We start from the raw sequence: 14,337 nt of genomic DNA on the forward strand, positions 1-14,337 counted from the left end.
ATGTGCAAGCTGAGGTACATTTCAGTTTTTGGGGAAGGAGGAGATTGACTGGCTCTTGATCAGCTACCTCAAGGTAAAAACTGTCCAGGCAACACCTCCAAAATTAATATTACACAAAATTAACTACTTCATTAAAAAAAAAAAAGGCACTAAAAAGACATACAGAGGTTTTTGTGAGAAATTAATATAAAGAACAAATAGCATGTTGGAGAAGACCTTTGTAAATTTGCCCTGGAGAACATGCTTCAAAACCAAGACCATTTCCTTGAAAGATGCCGCTTTTCCCAGCCTGTCATACAGTCAGCATCTCAAATAAATTCATCAGATGTTGGGGAAGACTATACAGAGCTGGGAAAAGGATTAAGTTCTGCACAAACAAACTGGTCCAATGCTTAAGACAGCAAGTTCACTTCTCAAGATTTCCCTTAAAGTATAGATGGTTCCATACAACATTTTGGATGCAAAATGCTCAGCAGAAGTCCACTCATTATTACTGTTGGCTTATCTTTTATTTTGCACGTTATTGAGGCTTGCAATTTATTGTGTAGTGCAATAGTTAAGACAACGTGTCTTGTTTAATTTATTATAAAGAGCAATTCAGATTCATAGAATAATGATAAAATAATCTGAATCTTATCTCAGTTTATCTGCACACTGGAAAAAAAACATACAGCTGGTTTCACTTCTTTGCTGATACAGAACACCATTTTTCTAGTTCTATGAGGAGAGTCAAAGCAAAGCTAACTAGAAGTTCACAGAGAGGAGGAAAGTTAGGAAAGATCCCATAATCTGAGCAAAACTCATTCTAAACAACCTTATTAAAAGAGAAACATTTCAAACCATACTATTTAAAGGGTGCTTTCCTGAGAAATGTGTTGGAAGTTGGTCTCAGAACTTTCAGACTGTTTGGATCCCATTATCCATTACTCCAGTTGTTCATTTGCTGCACACAAAAAGAAATGGCCATGTCATGACAAAAAGTTAAATTTCACCGGTCAAACGTACTGGGATCTTAAGATACGTGGCAGTATCCTGAAAAATAGTAATAATGATAACAAAGAAAGAATATCTTTGAGCTACTGGCTGGCACTGCATGCCTTGAGAAGGGTTTTTTGCCAGACACTGAGCTATGCAGCTCATTTCGGCTGCATGCCTTGGCTGATAAATAAGGCTCCTGTGAGTCAAAGTTCTCAAAGTAATATTTCTATATGTAAGCAGAATTTTTTAATCAGGCATGGCAACACAAATCTTCCTAAAAGCATAGCCCGAACTGTCTAATCCAACAATCAATTCCAAATCAACAGTTAAAAATGACATTTTCACCTAGAAAGAGTTTCAAGAGACTGTACCAATAAATAATATTACTGTCAGGAAAGCATACATTAAGTTTTTCTAACAAATTTGCAATACAAAATAAAAACCAGAGGCAATACTTTGAGATTACCTCTAATTTAAATTTTTCCCTCTAGACTTTGAGGCAAGTGTAGTAACTTAAAACCTCATCTTCCACATCAACATCACTTTTCATTTGTGAACCTGCATGGAATTCCCCTTTTTGAAAGTTGAGAGGTTCCAGATTTATTTAATGGTTGTAGGGATTTTCCCAAAGACATGCATGTGCCCATCAGGAGACATGAAACCAAGGGTGGGAAGGTGGACGGGCACTGAGCCAGATCCTGCTGTTTAGCCCAGTTTTGTGCCTTTGTATTATCTGGTCTCATAGTCAGAAAATCCAACCACAGTGTTTTGTGCCAGCAGGAGAAGCTTTGTTCTGTAAAGTTAACAGAGTGGTTAAAAAAAAATATAAAGATATGTATACAGATAATGCCAATATAGTGCTGCCATTGTACAACTGGCCTACGCCTGCACTTTTCTGTGATTGCTTGTGGGCAGCAGAGCTCAGTGTGCAAGCAACAATAACCCATTTTTCTCAAATTAGCCTTTGGAATAAAGAATGCAAAGATGTTCCTCAGACCTTAAGCTGACACTATGCATCATCCATCCATCCCATTCTACATTCTTAGCCTTCAATTAAAAGCATCTTTATTCCTCTGTGTTCATGCAGTGTTTCCTGGGTTTACAATCACACACTTCCCATTGGTCCCAAAACACTGAAAAAAACAACGCTAACAAAACACTCGGAGTCAGGAATGAAATTCAGCTTCATCATCAGATGTCAGCTGAGTGTGCAAGACCAATATAAATCATTCACCTAAAAATTGGAAGGCAGGGCAGTCAAGATGAAGCAGCAGCAAATGGGTCACTGCTTATTCAATTCACCAGTATTTGTCTCCAGCAACCTCAATTATCCACCACAAACTGACTCCTAGAGATACGAGAAGTTTGCCTGTGGCTTGGTTTGGTTTGGATTTTAGCCCATACAAACCCAATTTTGTAGAGTTACACAAAAAAGAACTCTTAATTAACTTCAGACATTGAAGAGCCACTAGCATTCAAAAATTGTAAAAAGATGCGCTTTTCCCAGATTCCAGAAAACACAAGGAACCCCTCATCTTGCCCACAGGTAAGTGCCTGCAATTTCTCTCAAGTTCAGTGGCAACTGAAGCTGTCTCCTAATCAACAGGGAAGCATTTCTGACCTTTTCAGGGGCTAGTTGACAAAAGCAAGCCTGTATGTGCACAAGCATGTTAGGTACAACACATTTGTACCTTATTTTATGACTCATTTCAACTGCTTCCAATGCAGCCTTCTAATTGATTTATATTTGTGAGGGAGGGCAGAAAGGAGTGTTAGTTATTCATTCTATTTATTATTAGCTTTAAGAAAAAAAAGGCTATGTTATTTGCTCACTTTCTTTACTAGTGCTGCATAATTTTGAGACTGTTGGCCTTACAGCCAACAGAGAATGCAACTGCAGAACTAATTTCTCAATATTTTGCTTAAAAGCAGTTTTGAGACACAGTTTAAAAGTTACTATCATCACATTGGCCTCTCCACCAGGAACATCATATTAAAAGGAAATAGGAAATTCAGACCTATGTTCCAGTTGGACTCCAAACAGCTAACTGCTTGGTACTATCCCTTCTACTAGTCTATCTCCACATGAGGAACCATCACAGGACCAAAAAAATCCCCAGAAAACTGAAGAGAACCCCTTTTCTTCACTCAATATGGAAACAGAAATATTCATTTGTTGAATAAGTGTCAGTTTTCCCCACAAAGGCAGTTGCTGGCAGATAAACCCACTTTCATAGCTTGAAATGGTCTCCATCTATCTATACCCACAGGTATCTACAATCCTGGATAGCACTGCTAATTTTTTTCTTTTTGTTCTTTTTACTTATGCTCACAAGTAATGAGCTAGTGTAAGTTTAGCCCAGCACTTAGAAACGCTCCAAGGTAGCAGAGTAATGTAGGGTAAAGGTTGAATTTTGGAGGGATTTTTTGGTTTTGAGGTTGTGATGGACTGGAGACTGATCCAGGCTTCAGAGCAAAGCCACTGAAGTTTACACAGTCCAGCTCACACTCTGTCAAGACCAATCTGAACAAATCTAACAGCTACCAGCAACATGCACAGGTCAAACAGCCACAGCATAGCAACCATCAGCTCAGTCCCAAAAGGTGACACTTCTCCACCCAGTGAGAAAGGCAAGCCTTCTCGTGCACTTTGTGCAATTTAGTGCTAAAAAGCAGACAGAAACCTTCAGTTACTTCAGCATGCAGGACTTAACAACATGTTCCTCTAGAAATCCTTATGCTCAATGCTCTGATTGTGTTGAGAACCAGGTCCTACAACCCATGTACATCAGGGTAAACCAACATCTCCAGTTCAGGCAGTTGAATTTCAGGACTATCTACACTCAGGATAAGATGTACTGTTAGCCAAAGGCTCCTTGGCAGCTCATTTTTCTTCCCAAATAATACCAGTTGCAAAATGTTCTTGATAGTGAAAAATTTCCTTTTTTTTTTTTTTCTTTTTAAACAAGCTTTGATCTTGCAGTCCTGACAGAAATAGGGAAATATTTAACAAAACTACTTTTACTTCAGGGAAGAGCTAACATAACACCAAAGCCCAGTAAACATTTTGAATAACTTTGAACATCAGAGCACCTGTTTTAAACAGTTGTTAGTATTTGTCCCTGGGACGCTCATCATCTGAATTAATCTGTGCTCATTGCATAGGCAAGAGGAGAGGATTCTGTGTGCTTCTATTTTTGAATAAAGTTACGTGCAGTTTTTTTTTAAATTTTGACCATAGCAGGTAGAATAAGTTAAGTTTTAGAGAACAGTATCTTTGAACAATGCTTTGGAAACGCTGTAACAACATTACCAATGGTGGGAAATATCCTATTAAAGTCAGTGACAGAAAAATGTACCAGATGATGGTCCATGAGCAAAGGAAACCCCATTACTCCAGGACTGTTTGTCGTGACTCCGCCAAGCACTGCCTTTGGTCATGTCAGGAATTTAGTTGGTAACCTTTTATAAAACCTTTAAGTATTCAATCTAAAGAACTCAGATTAGATCATGCACAGAAATACAGTGCTAGTGAAAGAAGATTCTGTGGTAAAGAAAATTAAACTAGAAATTAACTATTTTGATTCATCAAGGTAAAAAAAAACAACACTGAAGCCATTATTCACCTGGAAAGCTGTAACCACTTCATCACATCAGCATGGAGACAAACTAAACTGACACAACCTCAGAAGATTAGTTATTACTCTAGTCTAATCCAATTAAGTGTATTTCCTGATTTTACTCAAATGAATACAATAAGACTTCTCCACCAACTCCTGCAAAGGAAACAGCAATAATCTGCTGATAATCTGCAACACAAATAATAAAATCTCTCTATAACAAAAGGCTTGGGGTGGATTATTTATAACATTAAATTTGGGAAAATAGTTTAAAAAAAAAACTATTTAAGCTTTCTAATCTATCTGCTACCCAATGATCAAAAGCCCTTGGATTTTCCTAACCATTTCACAATTCATGCTGTATTTACCAAGAAGGATAAGGAAAAATGGAAGCGAACCAATGCTCTCCTATGGACTGAGAGACAAATTCAAATGTGCATGTTTTGAGAAGGAAGGATTCAAACATTACAATAACATTCATCACTTATCAAAAGCTTAAAAAAAATCCTAGTTTGTATGGTGCACCATGAAAAACACGTTAAGCTGTATTTTGTTAAATGCAACAAAAACTGCTCTTCTAAGCTATTTATTAATTACATTTTCTTCCCCTCCTTTCAGGATACAAAAGATGGACTAGCAGGTTCTCCTCTGATACTGTACTCCAGAAGTACGGGGAGTGGGGCAGCAGTGCCTTCTTTCATTTGACTGGGATTTTAAAAGATTTCACCAATCTTCTCCAAATTTTTAGGGAACATACAAATTGATTTGAATATAAATAGTATGCAGTCAACAAAGCAGTACTGGTTTTGTGCTTAAGCACTGTGCCCAAACCCTACGTGTGTATCCTGTTTTTGAGGACTGTACATTGTCTTAATGTAAAAGTGTTAGAAAGTTCAACCTTCCCATGTGGTATTCAGGAAAGGGGGGAGGACGAGGACAATCAAGGCATTCTGTGCAGATGTTATACTAACACAACCAGATATCAGGATAAGAGTCACATCTGAATAAAAAGCAGGAACTTAAAACCACATGGAACATGAGAGAAGACAGAGTCCAATAAACCTTCTCCTCATTCTGGTTCTGGTTTTGAAACAAACAGAACAGAAATAAACCAACCTGCCTAAAATAAAACACTTCAAAAAAATGTCATCTGTAGCAATAAGACAGAAAACTCTTTTTGAGTAACACCGAGATACCAGATGGAAATTTGTTAATCAAGTGGAAAAAAAATATATATAAAAGCCCAAATTAGTTACTGATTAATACTTGATATCAGAACAAGAATAACCAATGGTACAGTTACGACCTCTGAAGAAAAAATCTATAAAACCTCATTTAAAGGGAATAAAATTGTATGTCAACATCTCTACTGGGCTGGCAGTTCACATTCAGAATGAATAATTAGTAAAATTATCATTTGAGAGTATACTTTATTCATAAGGAGAGATACTAAATTCCATTAAATTAAGGCAAATAAGTTTCCTTTACAAAGACTGAAAAAATGGAGAACAATTGAGACTGATTTTGCAAAGACGGGCTGATAACTGAAACTGAACAAAAAAACTTGATGATTTTATTTTTTCATCCACTGTTTACAAGACAGTTTTAAAGTCATTCATTATGTAAGGTTTAATTCCTAAATGTGTATGTGATAGAAAGATCCTCATTTCAATACCTTGAAAAAATACAGTCAAAATGTGCAGCCATGTTGGCAAACCCCAGTCAGCTCACCATCATTTCTAAAATTTGACAGCAATCTGCCTTCTCCAAGTGTAGGGTTAATTGCCACCTTACTCGAGGCAACTTTCAAAATACACTGATAAATTAATAGTTGCTAAGTATCAGTGGTACTTCAGAGGCACAATTTAAAAGGAAAAAAAAACCAGTCTCAGACTTCCAACATTTTAATGATTCCTTTCTGCTGCCAGGTGGAACGTCTGGTGGATTCACAAGAGCAACAGCTTCCCACGGAACTTAGCACAGATGACTAAATGCTTTTGATGGCACAGTGAACCTCTATTTTAAGACCTCACTTTTAACTTCACATTACAGTTCACTACCATATGACTAGAGGCCAAACGTTAGGAATTTGCATTAAGAATGAAAGCACACACAAACTCCTGGAGCTACCAACGAACTGCTGCTGCAGGAATGGTATAACATGACATTTTACCTCAACAGGCAGACTTGTATTTTTACTGCAGAACATTTCACTTAATTGTGAGCCACTTGGACTTATTAAAAGGACTAAGAAATAATCAGTCCTATAAGGTTCACACTACTCCTTTGAGAGTTTGTCAGCAGAAAGACTAAGGTTTCAGCTCATACCTGTTACGAAGACAGTCATCTGTTAAGAGAATCAATTAACTTCCTATTTAAACTTACATTTTACAGTAACCAATTTCTTTACTGGGCACCTAAAATACTGTAATCATACAATTGTTAAGGTTGGAAAAGACCACCAAGATCATCAAGTCCAACCATTAACCCAGCACCACCATGTTCAGCACTAAACCACATCCTCAAGTGCCACATCCACACGCCTTTTGAACACTTCCAGGGGTGGTGATGCCACCATTTCCCTGGGCAGCCAATTCCAATGGCTTTTCGGCTCCTAAAAATCTAACCAGTGATAACACAACTACTCTAACAGTACTCTCAAGGTAGCACTAAAATGTGGGATTAACAAACATCACAAGTTGGCAAATTTCAACCCCTCAATTTCAGGAGGAAAGCAGAGCCTAGACCTTGTACAAACCACAGAAACGACACTAATATAAAACTATAAACTTGTCCAGTCACGCTTTCGTAGAGGCCAGATCCTCTCCTAACAAGCTGTGCATATGTTGGCATCACCTACTGGGTTAAGCTTCTTGAAGGACTCCAGGGAAGGAACTCCTTGTTTCTGGATCTACGTAGAATTTAAACACATACTAAATGCCTATCAGCACAGAAGAAACACTTCCAGGCAGATGTGAAAGCACTTTTTCAGAGCTGTAGAAGGTTTAAATAAAAAAATATCATCAACTAAACATCAAGTGAAACAGAGAGAAAGCACAGCAACTGAAGGACAAACATTAACCAGGCTTGACTTAGACACAGCACTTTTCCTCCCTTAAACCTTATTTATATAATCCATATGTGTAGCAGTGGCCTTTAATAACTTCGTCTGCATACAGCATATCAAAATTACTTCTTTACATAAAACCATATTATTTATACTCAAGGAAAAAAAATAAATTTGAAAGTCCTGGAAAATGAGCCCAGAATCTGGTTTGCTCACCAAACAGACAGAACATATGCTATAAAAGGGTAACTTCCCCCTACACCTTTCTCCCCCCTGCTCTTAGCCTGACTTGGGCAGAGCAATGTCAAAAGGTGCTTGGACTCCACGACTAACCAATCCCCGGATTCTTGCAAAGCCAATTATCTAAATTAGTAACAACTCCTGTCACTATTTCTGAGGCTGGCACGTATCCCTAAGATAGACATTAATACGCATTTCACGCAAGCCAAGTTCGTCCACGCAACGCCAGAGCCAAGCACTGAAAAAGTTCATCGTTCTTTTCTCTTGGCCTACTGCAACAATTTAAGCTTTTTAAAGCTCTCTCTCTCAGGACATGTTCTGCGAGGTCATACTTTAAGAACCACTTATGCAACAGCAAAAGGAGCTCATGGTTTCTGTGGACAGAAGAAGCAGGAGGCCCAGAGAGGGCAATCAGTTGTAGCTCGGAGCCAGAGGCAGCAGCTCTACTCAGGATTTTCTAGAAGCCAAGGGGCTCACTGTTTCCACTGGCCAGGCTGCCTTGCCAGGGCCTTCTCGCTGCTGCTCTATCCCTCTGGACGCCACATACTTTGGCATCTCCTGGCAGAATCCCCAGCTCCACTTCCAACTGTCAACACTTTTTCCTTCCACCTAGCGACCCTACCCATTGGATAACAGCTGTTTGGTTGCCAAAAGAGAAAGACATCTGTGTCGCACCTGAAACACCAAACACATCGCAGAACACCAGCAGTTTCTTGGTAAGCACTAGCCCAGGTTACGGCCAAATTCAGTCAGAGCTTTGGCTCACCTGGGTTACCTCTAACCTTGGACAGTGGTGGGCAAGTCTTGAACAAAAGGGTTTGGGCAGCCTGCAAGCTCAAACTGCAAACAGTGCAATATGTCCTACTCAAGATGGAGATCTTCCATGGTGAAGCAATGGCTAACACATAATAGAGATGAATAATTCCCTAAATCTAGAAAACATCCAAGGATGAAGGTTTGTCCATCATTTTAGCAAATGAAGCCATCCAGCAAATCGCATTGTAGCTGTGGTGAGGATGGAACATGTGGTGAGGCCATCGAAGTAACTCAAACCACCTACAAACCCTTCCCCTCCTCTCAGCAGGTTAACTGTGCAGACACCAGACTTATTAGGATTAAAGGGAGATACAGAAATACCTTGTCCCCAACATCCATTTACCTTGTCCTGAGGGCCTGCCAGGCTGCATCAATGTCTGCATACAGGTTTTTCTCGGAGGGCTTGCCAGTGCTCACCCCGTAGCCGGAGTAGTCATAGGAGAAGACGTTGCAGTTGATGCGGGAGCCAAGGCCGATGTAGAAGCTGCACATCTGGCCCAGGTCCACAGCATTGCCGTGCGAGAAGAGCAGCGTGTACCGGCCGGTGGGGGCACAGCGCACGAACATGCAGCCCAGCCTGTTATCCCGGGCCGTGCGGGAGAAGAACACTTCCACGGCATCCAGTTCCCGCTGGGAATACTGCCAGTCCGCCCGTTCGCTCAGGTGCAGACTGCAGGTGCCCGAGCCCGTGGGGGTGCCCGCCCCGGCCGCCGCCCCGGCCTCCTGCTGCTGCTCGGGCTGCAGCACGGTGTAGGTGGGCTCCGGGGGCAGGAAGGCCAGCTTGGCAGCGATGCGGCTGGGGCACGGCGGGCAGCAGAACAGCCAGCACAGCTCGCCCAGAGAGAAACCGTTCATTCTGGGGCCTTGTTCTGGCATCAGAGACGCCGCGGAGGAGAGCTAAACCTATCCTGGAAAAGAAGTCACAAGCACACGGAACCGGCCCCAGAGCCCTCCTCCAAACGCAACCTGCCGCCTTCCCTGCGAGGACACCGGCTGCCCTCCCAGAACGCAAACAATGGCAACCTTGGAGGAACTACAGTTCGGCAGCAGCAGTGCAGCTCTTCAAAGCCTCAAAACTGCTTATACAAACCAAAAAAAAAAACAAACACAACCAACCTCACGAAACACAGATGGACTACAACCAGCCCTTAAAGCCCCCCGCAACTAACGCTACAGCAAGCGCAACTCTCTAGACCCCCCTCACGGAACATGAGCCACACGTACACATTTACAAAATGAATGCCCCGACCCCACGGCTCAGCTCGGCGCTCCAGCACCGGGGCCGACCCCCCGCAGGGAACATGCAGGAACCCGGGAAGCACCTTCCTCACCCCCCGCACACCGCGCGGCTCCGCCCGCTCCGCCCCGGCCCCCGGGACGCCCCGCACGGCAGCGAGGGGCCCCCGCAGCGCCACCGCCCCCGGCCCGGCCCCGGCAGGGAGGAGGAGAAGAAGGAGGCTGTGGAAGATGCGGAGGGTCGAAGGGAAGGGGAAGGCGAGGCGGAGGCTCAGCCGCGCGCGGCGGCGGGCAGGGCCATGCCGGCTGCGGCGCGCAGGCAGGAGCGGGCAGCGGCCATGTCCCGGCTCCCCCTCCGCGCCGCCGCAGCGCTTCCGGGTTACGGGCGCGGAGCGGCGCCGCCGCAGGTGCCGGGGCGGGCGCGGGGCAGCGCCCGGCCGTGCCCGCAGTGCCGCCCCCTGGGCGGGGCGCCGGGAGGTGCGGGAGGTGCGGGCGGCGGGTCCCGCAGCGCCGGCCGGGACGCGGGAGGAGCCGCCGGGCCCTTTAAGGGACCCCCCCTCTCTCCGCCGGCCGCCCACCCTCGCGCGTGCGCGGCGGGGCCGGGGGCGAGGGGCGGGAGGCGCCGGGGCCATTTCGCGCCGCCCGAGGGGGCTCTGAGGGGACGCGCCGGGGTCGCCCCTGAGCTCCCGCACCCTGAGGAGTCCCGGGCGCTGCTCCCCGGCCGGGTCACCCTGAGCGGTCACACCTGGGGCAGCGTCAGCCCTCAGAGCGGGCCAGGGTGTGCCCCGTGCGAGGGGCAACCCCAGGGCCTTGAGCAGCGCTCCTAGAGAATTGTCCACGTGGTGCAGAAATGCCAGTGGAGCTGCCCCTCCGCAGTGCCCAGGGCTCCGCTCCCTGGGTCCCAGGCTCAAAAGGTGTAAAGGATGTGTTAGATTTGGGTGAAACTGGCCAGTGGTTTCAAGAGGTACCACGGAAAACTAAAAGTGGTGCAATGGCAGAAGCCTCATTTCTTTAGAAAATCAGGGTAATAACCCGTATCCCAAATAATTCATTGAATAAATTAGCTAATCACTTTGGACATATGGCAGACCCCATGGATCAGTGGTCATGGTATTGTGTCTGCATTCACCAATGCTAAGGGCAGAACGCAAAAGATTGTGGGCAAATGACACATTTATGTGTCACATTCTGTTGGTAACATACCTTATAACAGTAGCCTTAAATTAATTATCGAGCACTCTGTGCTTGATGAAAAAAAAAAACAAAACACAACACTTAAAGTAGCCCAAGTGAAAATATGGGGAAGATTATACCTGTGCAGGTCCTCTTACTGTGAAATTCATGTACATCCAAGCAGTGCCCTGACTTGAAGCATGGCATTCATGGTGCTCTCCTAATATGTGTCCATTACCCGACTTGCTACCTACGAGGAACAAAGTTTCAAAAAATCAAGAACTGAGGTCATTTCATTAGTGACAAGCCTGAGATGAACTTCTCTTCCAGTGCTAATATTTGCCAACTCTAGGAAAAGTCCGTTCAAAACCTACAAAAGGGTTGGTCATGTGTGATATTCCTTTGCCTTTGGAACATCAAAAATGAGACCAGCTTCCATCCACATCAATCTTTAGTTTTGCTAACAATGGGAATTTTAGAAATGCTAAATTCAGCCAGCAGTAATTGTGTCTACACTGACTGTTAAGGGAGAAAATGAAAGGGAGAAATGTGTATCTCCAACCAGCTTGAACGTGTGGCCTCTGGCATGGACAGACTGTTCTCTAGAGGACAGTTAATTACATGTGTTCCAGGCATGTCCTGCTGGGAGGGTGAGAGGGTGAGAGATCAGGCAGGGTAATGAAACGTGTCCCACCTACTGATGCTGGGTGCCTTCAGGTGGCGGAGACAGCCAACACACCCCACGTACAGGCTGTTCGAACACCTTATGAAATGAGGAAAGGGACTCCTACTCCACAGAATGCAACAGAAAACTCTGGATAAAGAAAATACAGAATAGATAAATGAGGAACCCTGTGAAATTCCTTGGGTATCACAAATGCCCTCGAGCTCCACCTAAGCTGTTACAAGAGGCACCATAAATAATCTGCGGGAAGACTGATACAACCCTGAGAAAACCCTTAATATACCCTGAGAAGTGATTTGGCTGATGAGATCTGAGAAGAGCCTGTCTAGTGCTGCCACTATGCGCCCCTCTCACTGCACACACACTGAAACCAAGATAAGAGCTGGAATTTGGGCATGTAGCACCAACTGAAACTAACATTTCTCAGAACCATTTCAAAGGCTGTATGACTTGCCCAGAGCCAGACAGCAGAAGCTGTTATATCATAAGTAGATTGCTACTCCAAAGAATAGACAATTAAAAGGACAATGTTTCCCATGCTCCACCCTGATCCTTCCTTAGCTCATGTTTGTAGTAGTGAGATTAAAGTGTCCTCTTTGAATCAAAGGGGAAGTGTTATGAATTTGCTCCTTGAGTGAACAAGGCTGTGCAAACCTCATTAGTTCTCATTAGTTATTAAAGTTATTTCTTCATTGTTCACATCATGCACTCTCTAGGGTTTACATTAATCTCAGTCCATCACTCGTACAGTAAAATAATTGCTGCACAGTGGGTGCCTCCTCAAGAAAGATAACATTTGTCAAAGCCTTGGAGAGCAAAATGAAGAAGGGAGCAAGAGGAAGTGGCTGGAATGGATATCATGCTGGATGAGAAGGATGGAGAAGTAAGAAAAAGGAGTTCCCAAATTGCTGCCATCATGGCAAGATGAAAACAGTGTCCATGAGTTTGATGCTCAGGAAAGTTGTAGCTCAAGAAAGTAATGCAATCAGGACTCAAAATTAGCATTTAGTGTGTATCTTGTATCCTGAGTTTTCAAAAGAAACCTGTAATGCACAAGTGCTTAAGAGAGTGAAAATTAAGAGAATTTTTATCTATCTATTTGTGTGCTGTTCGGTGGCAGCTACATCGCTAACCTTCCAGGACCCACGGTTGCAGGGCTGGAGGGGTGGCTGTGGAAAGCTGGACACAGACCAACACATCTCTCACATGCACCCTGTCCCTGGTGCTGCCCAGAGCTTGATTTGCTCTCCTGACATTTCATACAAATCTTAGAGCTGTCCTAATTCCAGTAGCCCACCAAACAACCATGCTAGCTACATCCACCACCACAGAGAGCTTTGGTTCCTCATAACATGCTTCCTCCTTCCTTCAGCTTCCTCTTTTGATAAAGATCTCACTCTTTCCCTGGAATGAGGATGTTTCCAGGATGTGCAAATCTTCTGACATCATTATGTCCAGGTACTCAGCTATGGTGGGACAACAGATAGGGAGCGTGCCAATATTTCTCTGCTCAACATTTGAAATTGCTACTTAAAGAATGGCTGTTTGGGATTTTTCCTCTGTGTGTTCCCCTGATACCACTGCTTCAATCCAGCAGTCCCTCTCATCTCAAATGTCTTTTCCCCTAACTCCTTACTTCCCTCTGCTCTTGCTTCTCCTTTTCCTTTTGCAGCCAGCAGGCATTTGCATAGTTTTCACTTGACCAAATACTGTGAAAATGCTCAAGAAAAACAAGTTTTTCTGCTTGTTGTATTACTACAGAACTCATCTTTTTAATGATCTGTAAATAAAGACATCCCTACTGCTCTGCCTTGTAGCTAATATGACACTAAGCCTCCATGAAGTACCCTGCTTCTTCACTAAATGTTAATATATGGTCTGTGAGGGAAGAATATGCAAGCATTTGATAATAAACAAAATGTCCAGCCTGCTTAGAGAAGGGATGTATCCAACAGGAAACCATGTTATCTGTAATGTTTTTACTATCCTTTAGTTAACTAGCCTTTAGTTAATTGTTGATGGACCTAGAAAGATGCTTCAAGTGAGCAGGGAAGATCTTCAAATAGCTACCAAAAAGGCAAATATAACAAATGGAGCACACAGTGGTTGGTTATGTCTTGGTTCTTTCCATGTCCTGTGGCCTCACCATGCCTGTTGCAAGGGTAGAGAACTTTGCACTCCACTTCCTTTTCCTGAACACTAGATAGACAAAAGAATAGGCGAGATGACAGTGAGACTGAAGCCAAAGAAGACACCTGGCAGCAGCTCTGTGAAGACTATATATGTTAAACATTAACCATGTCTGACTTCCTGCTGCCGCTGGCCAACTGTGTGACTGTTACAGCTGGATAAACAGTCCACATCTAATACCTGCACACCTGCAACCATCATCCGATTGCAGGACTGGTTACAGATGCCAAACTCAGACTAGGAAGTTCCTCAAAGCATTTTTGCTCATTTCCTGGATAAACAGTGCATGAAAGGTGCAACTATTATTTCTTACTGCTGATGTAAGTTAGTAA

General features: G+C 43.5%; 1 protein-coding gene across 1 annotated transcript in view; it reads right to left on the minus strand.

The window, feature by feature from the left end:
* Positions 1-10,033, minus strand: part of ABHD17C (abhydrolase domain containing 17C, depalmitoylase) — a 28,862-nt gene extending 18,829 nt beyond the window's left edge. Inside the window, exon 1 of the mRNA XM_064668959.1 lies at positions 9,065-10,033. Within this exon, the coding sequence (XP_064525029.1) occupies positions 9,065-9,597 (533 nt within the window). The 5' untranslated portion in view covers positions 9,598-10,033. The remainder of the gene's footprint in view (positions 1-9,064) is intronic.
* Positions 10,034-14,337: the final 4,304 nt, after the last annotated feature.

This window comes from Pseudopipra pipra, chromosome 12 (genome assembly GCF_036250125.1).
Source record: "Pseudopipra pipra isolate bDixPip1 chromosome 12, bDixPip1.hap1, whole genome shotgun sequence".
Lineage (NCBI taxonomy): Eukaryota > Metazoa > Chordata > Aves > Passeriformes > Pipridae > Pseudopipra > Pseudopipra pipra.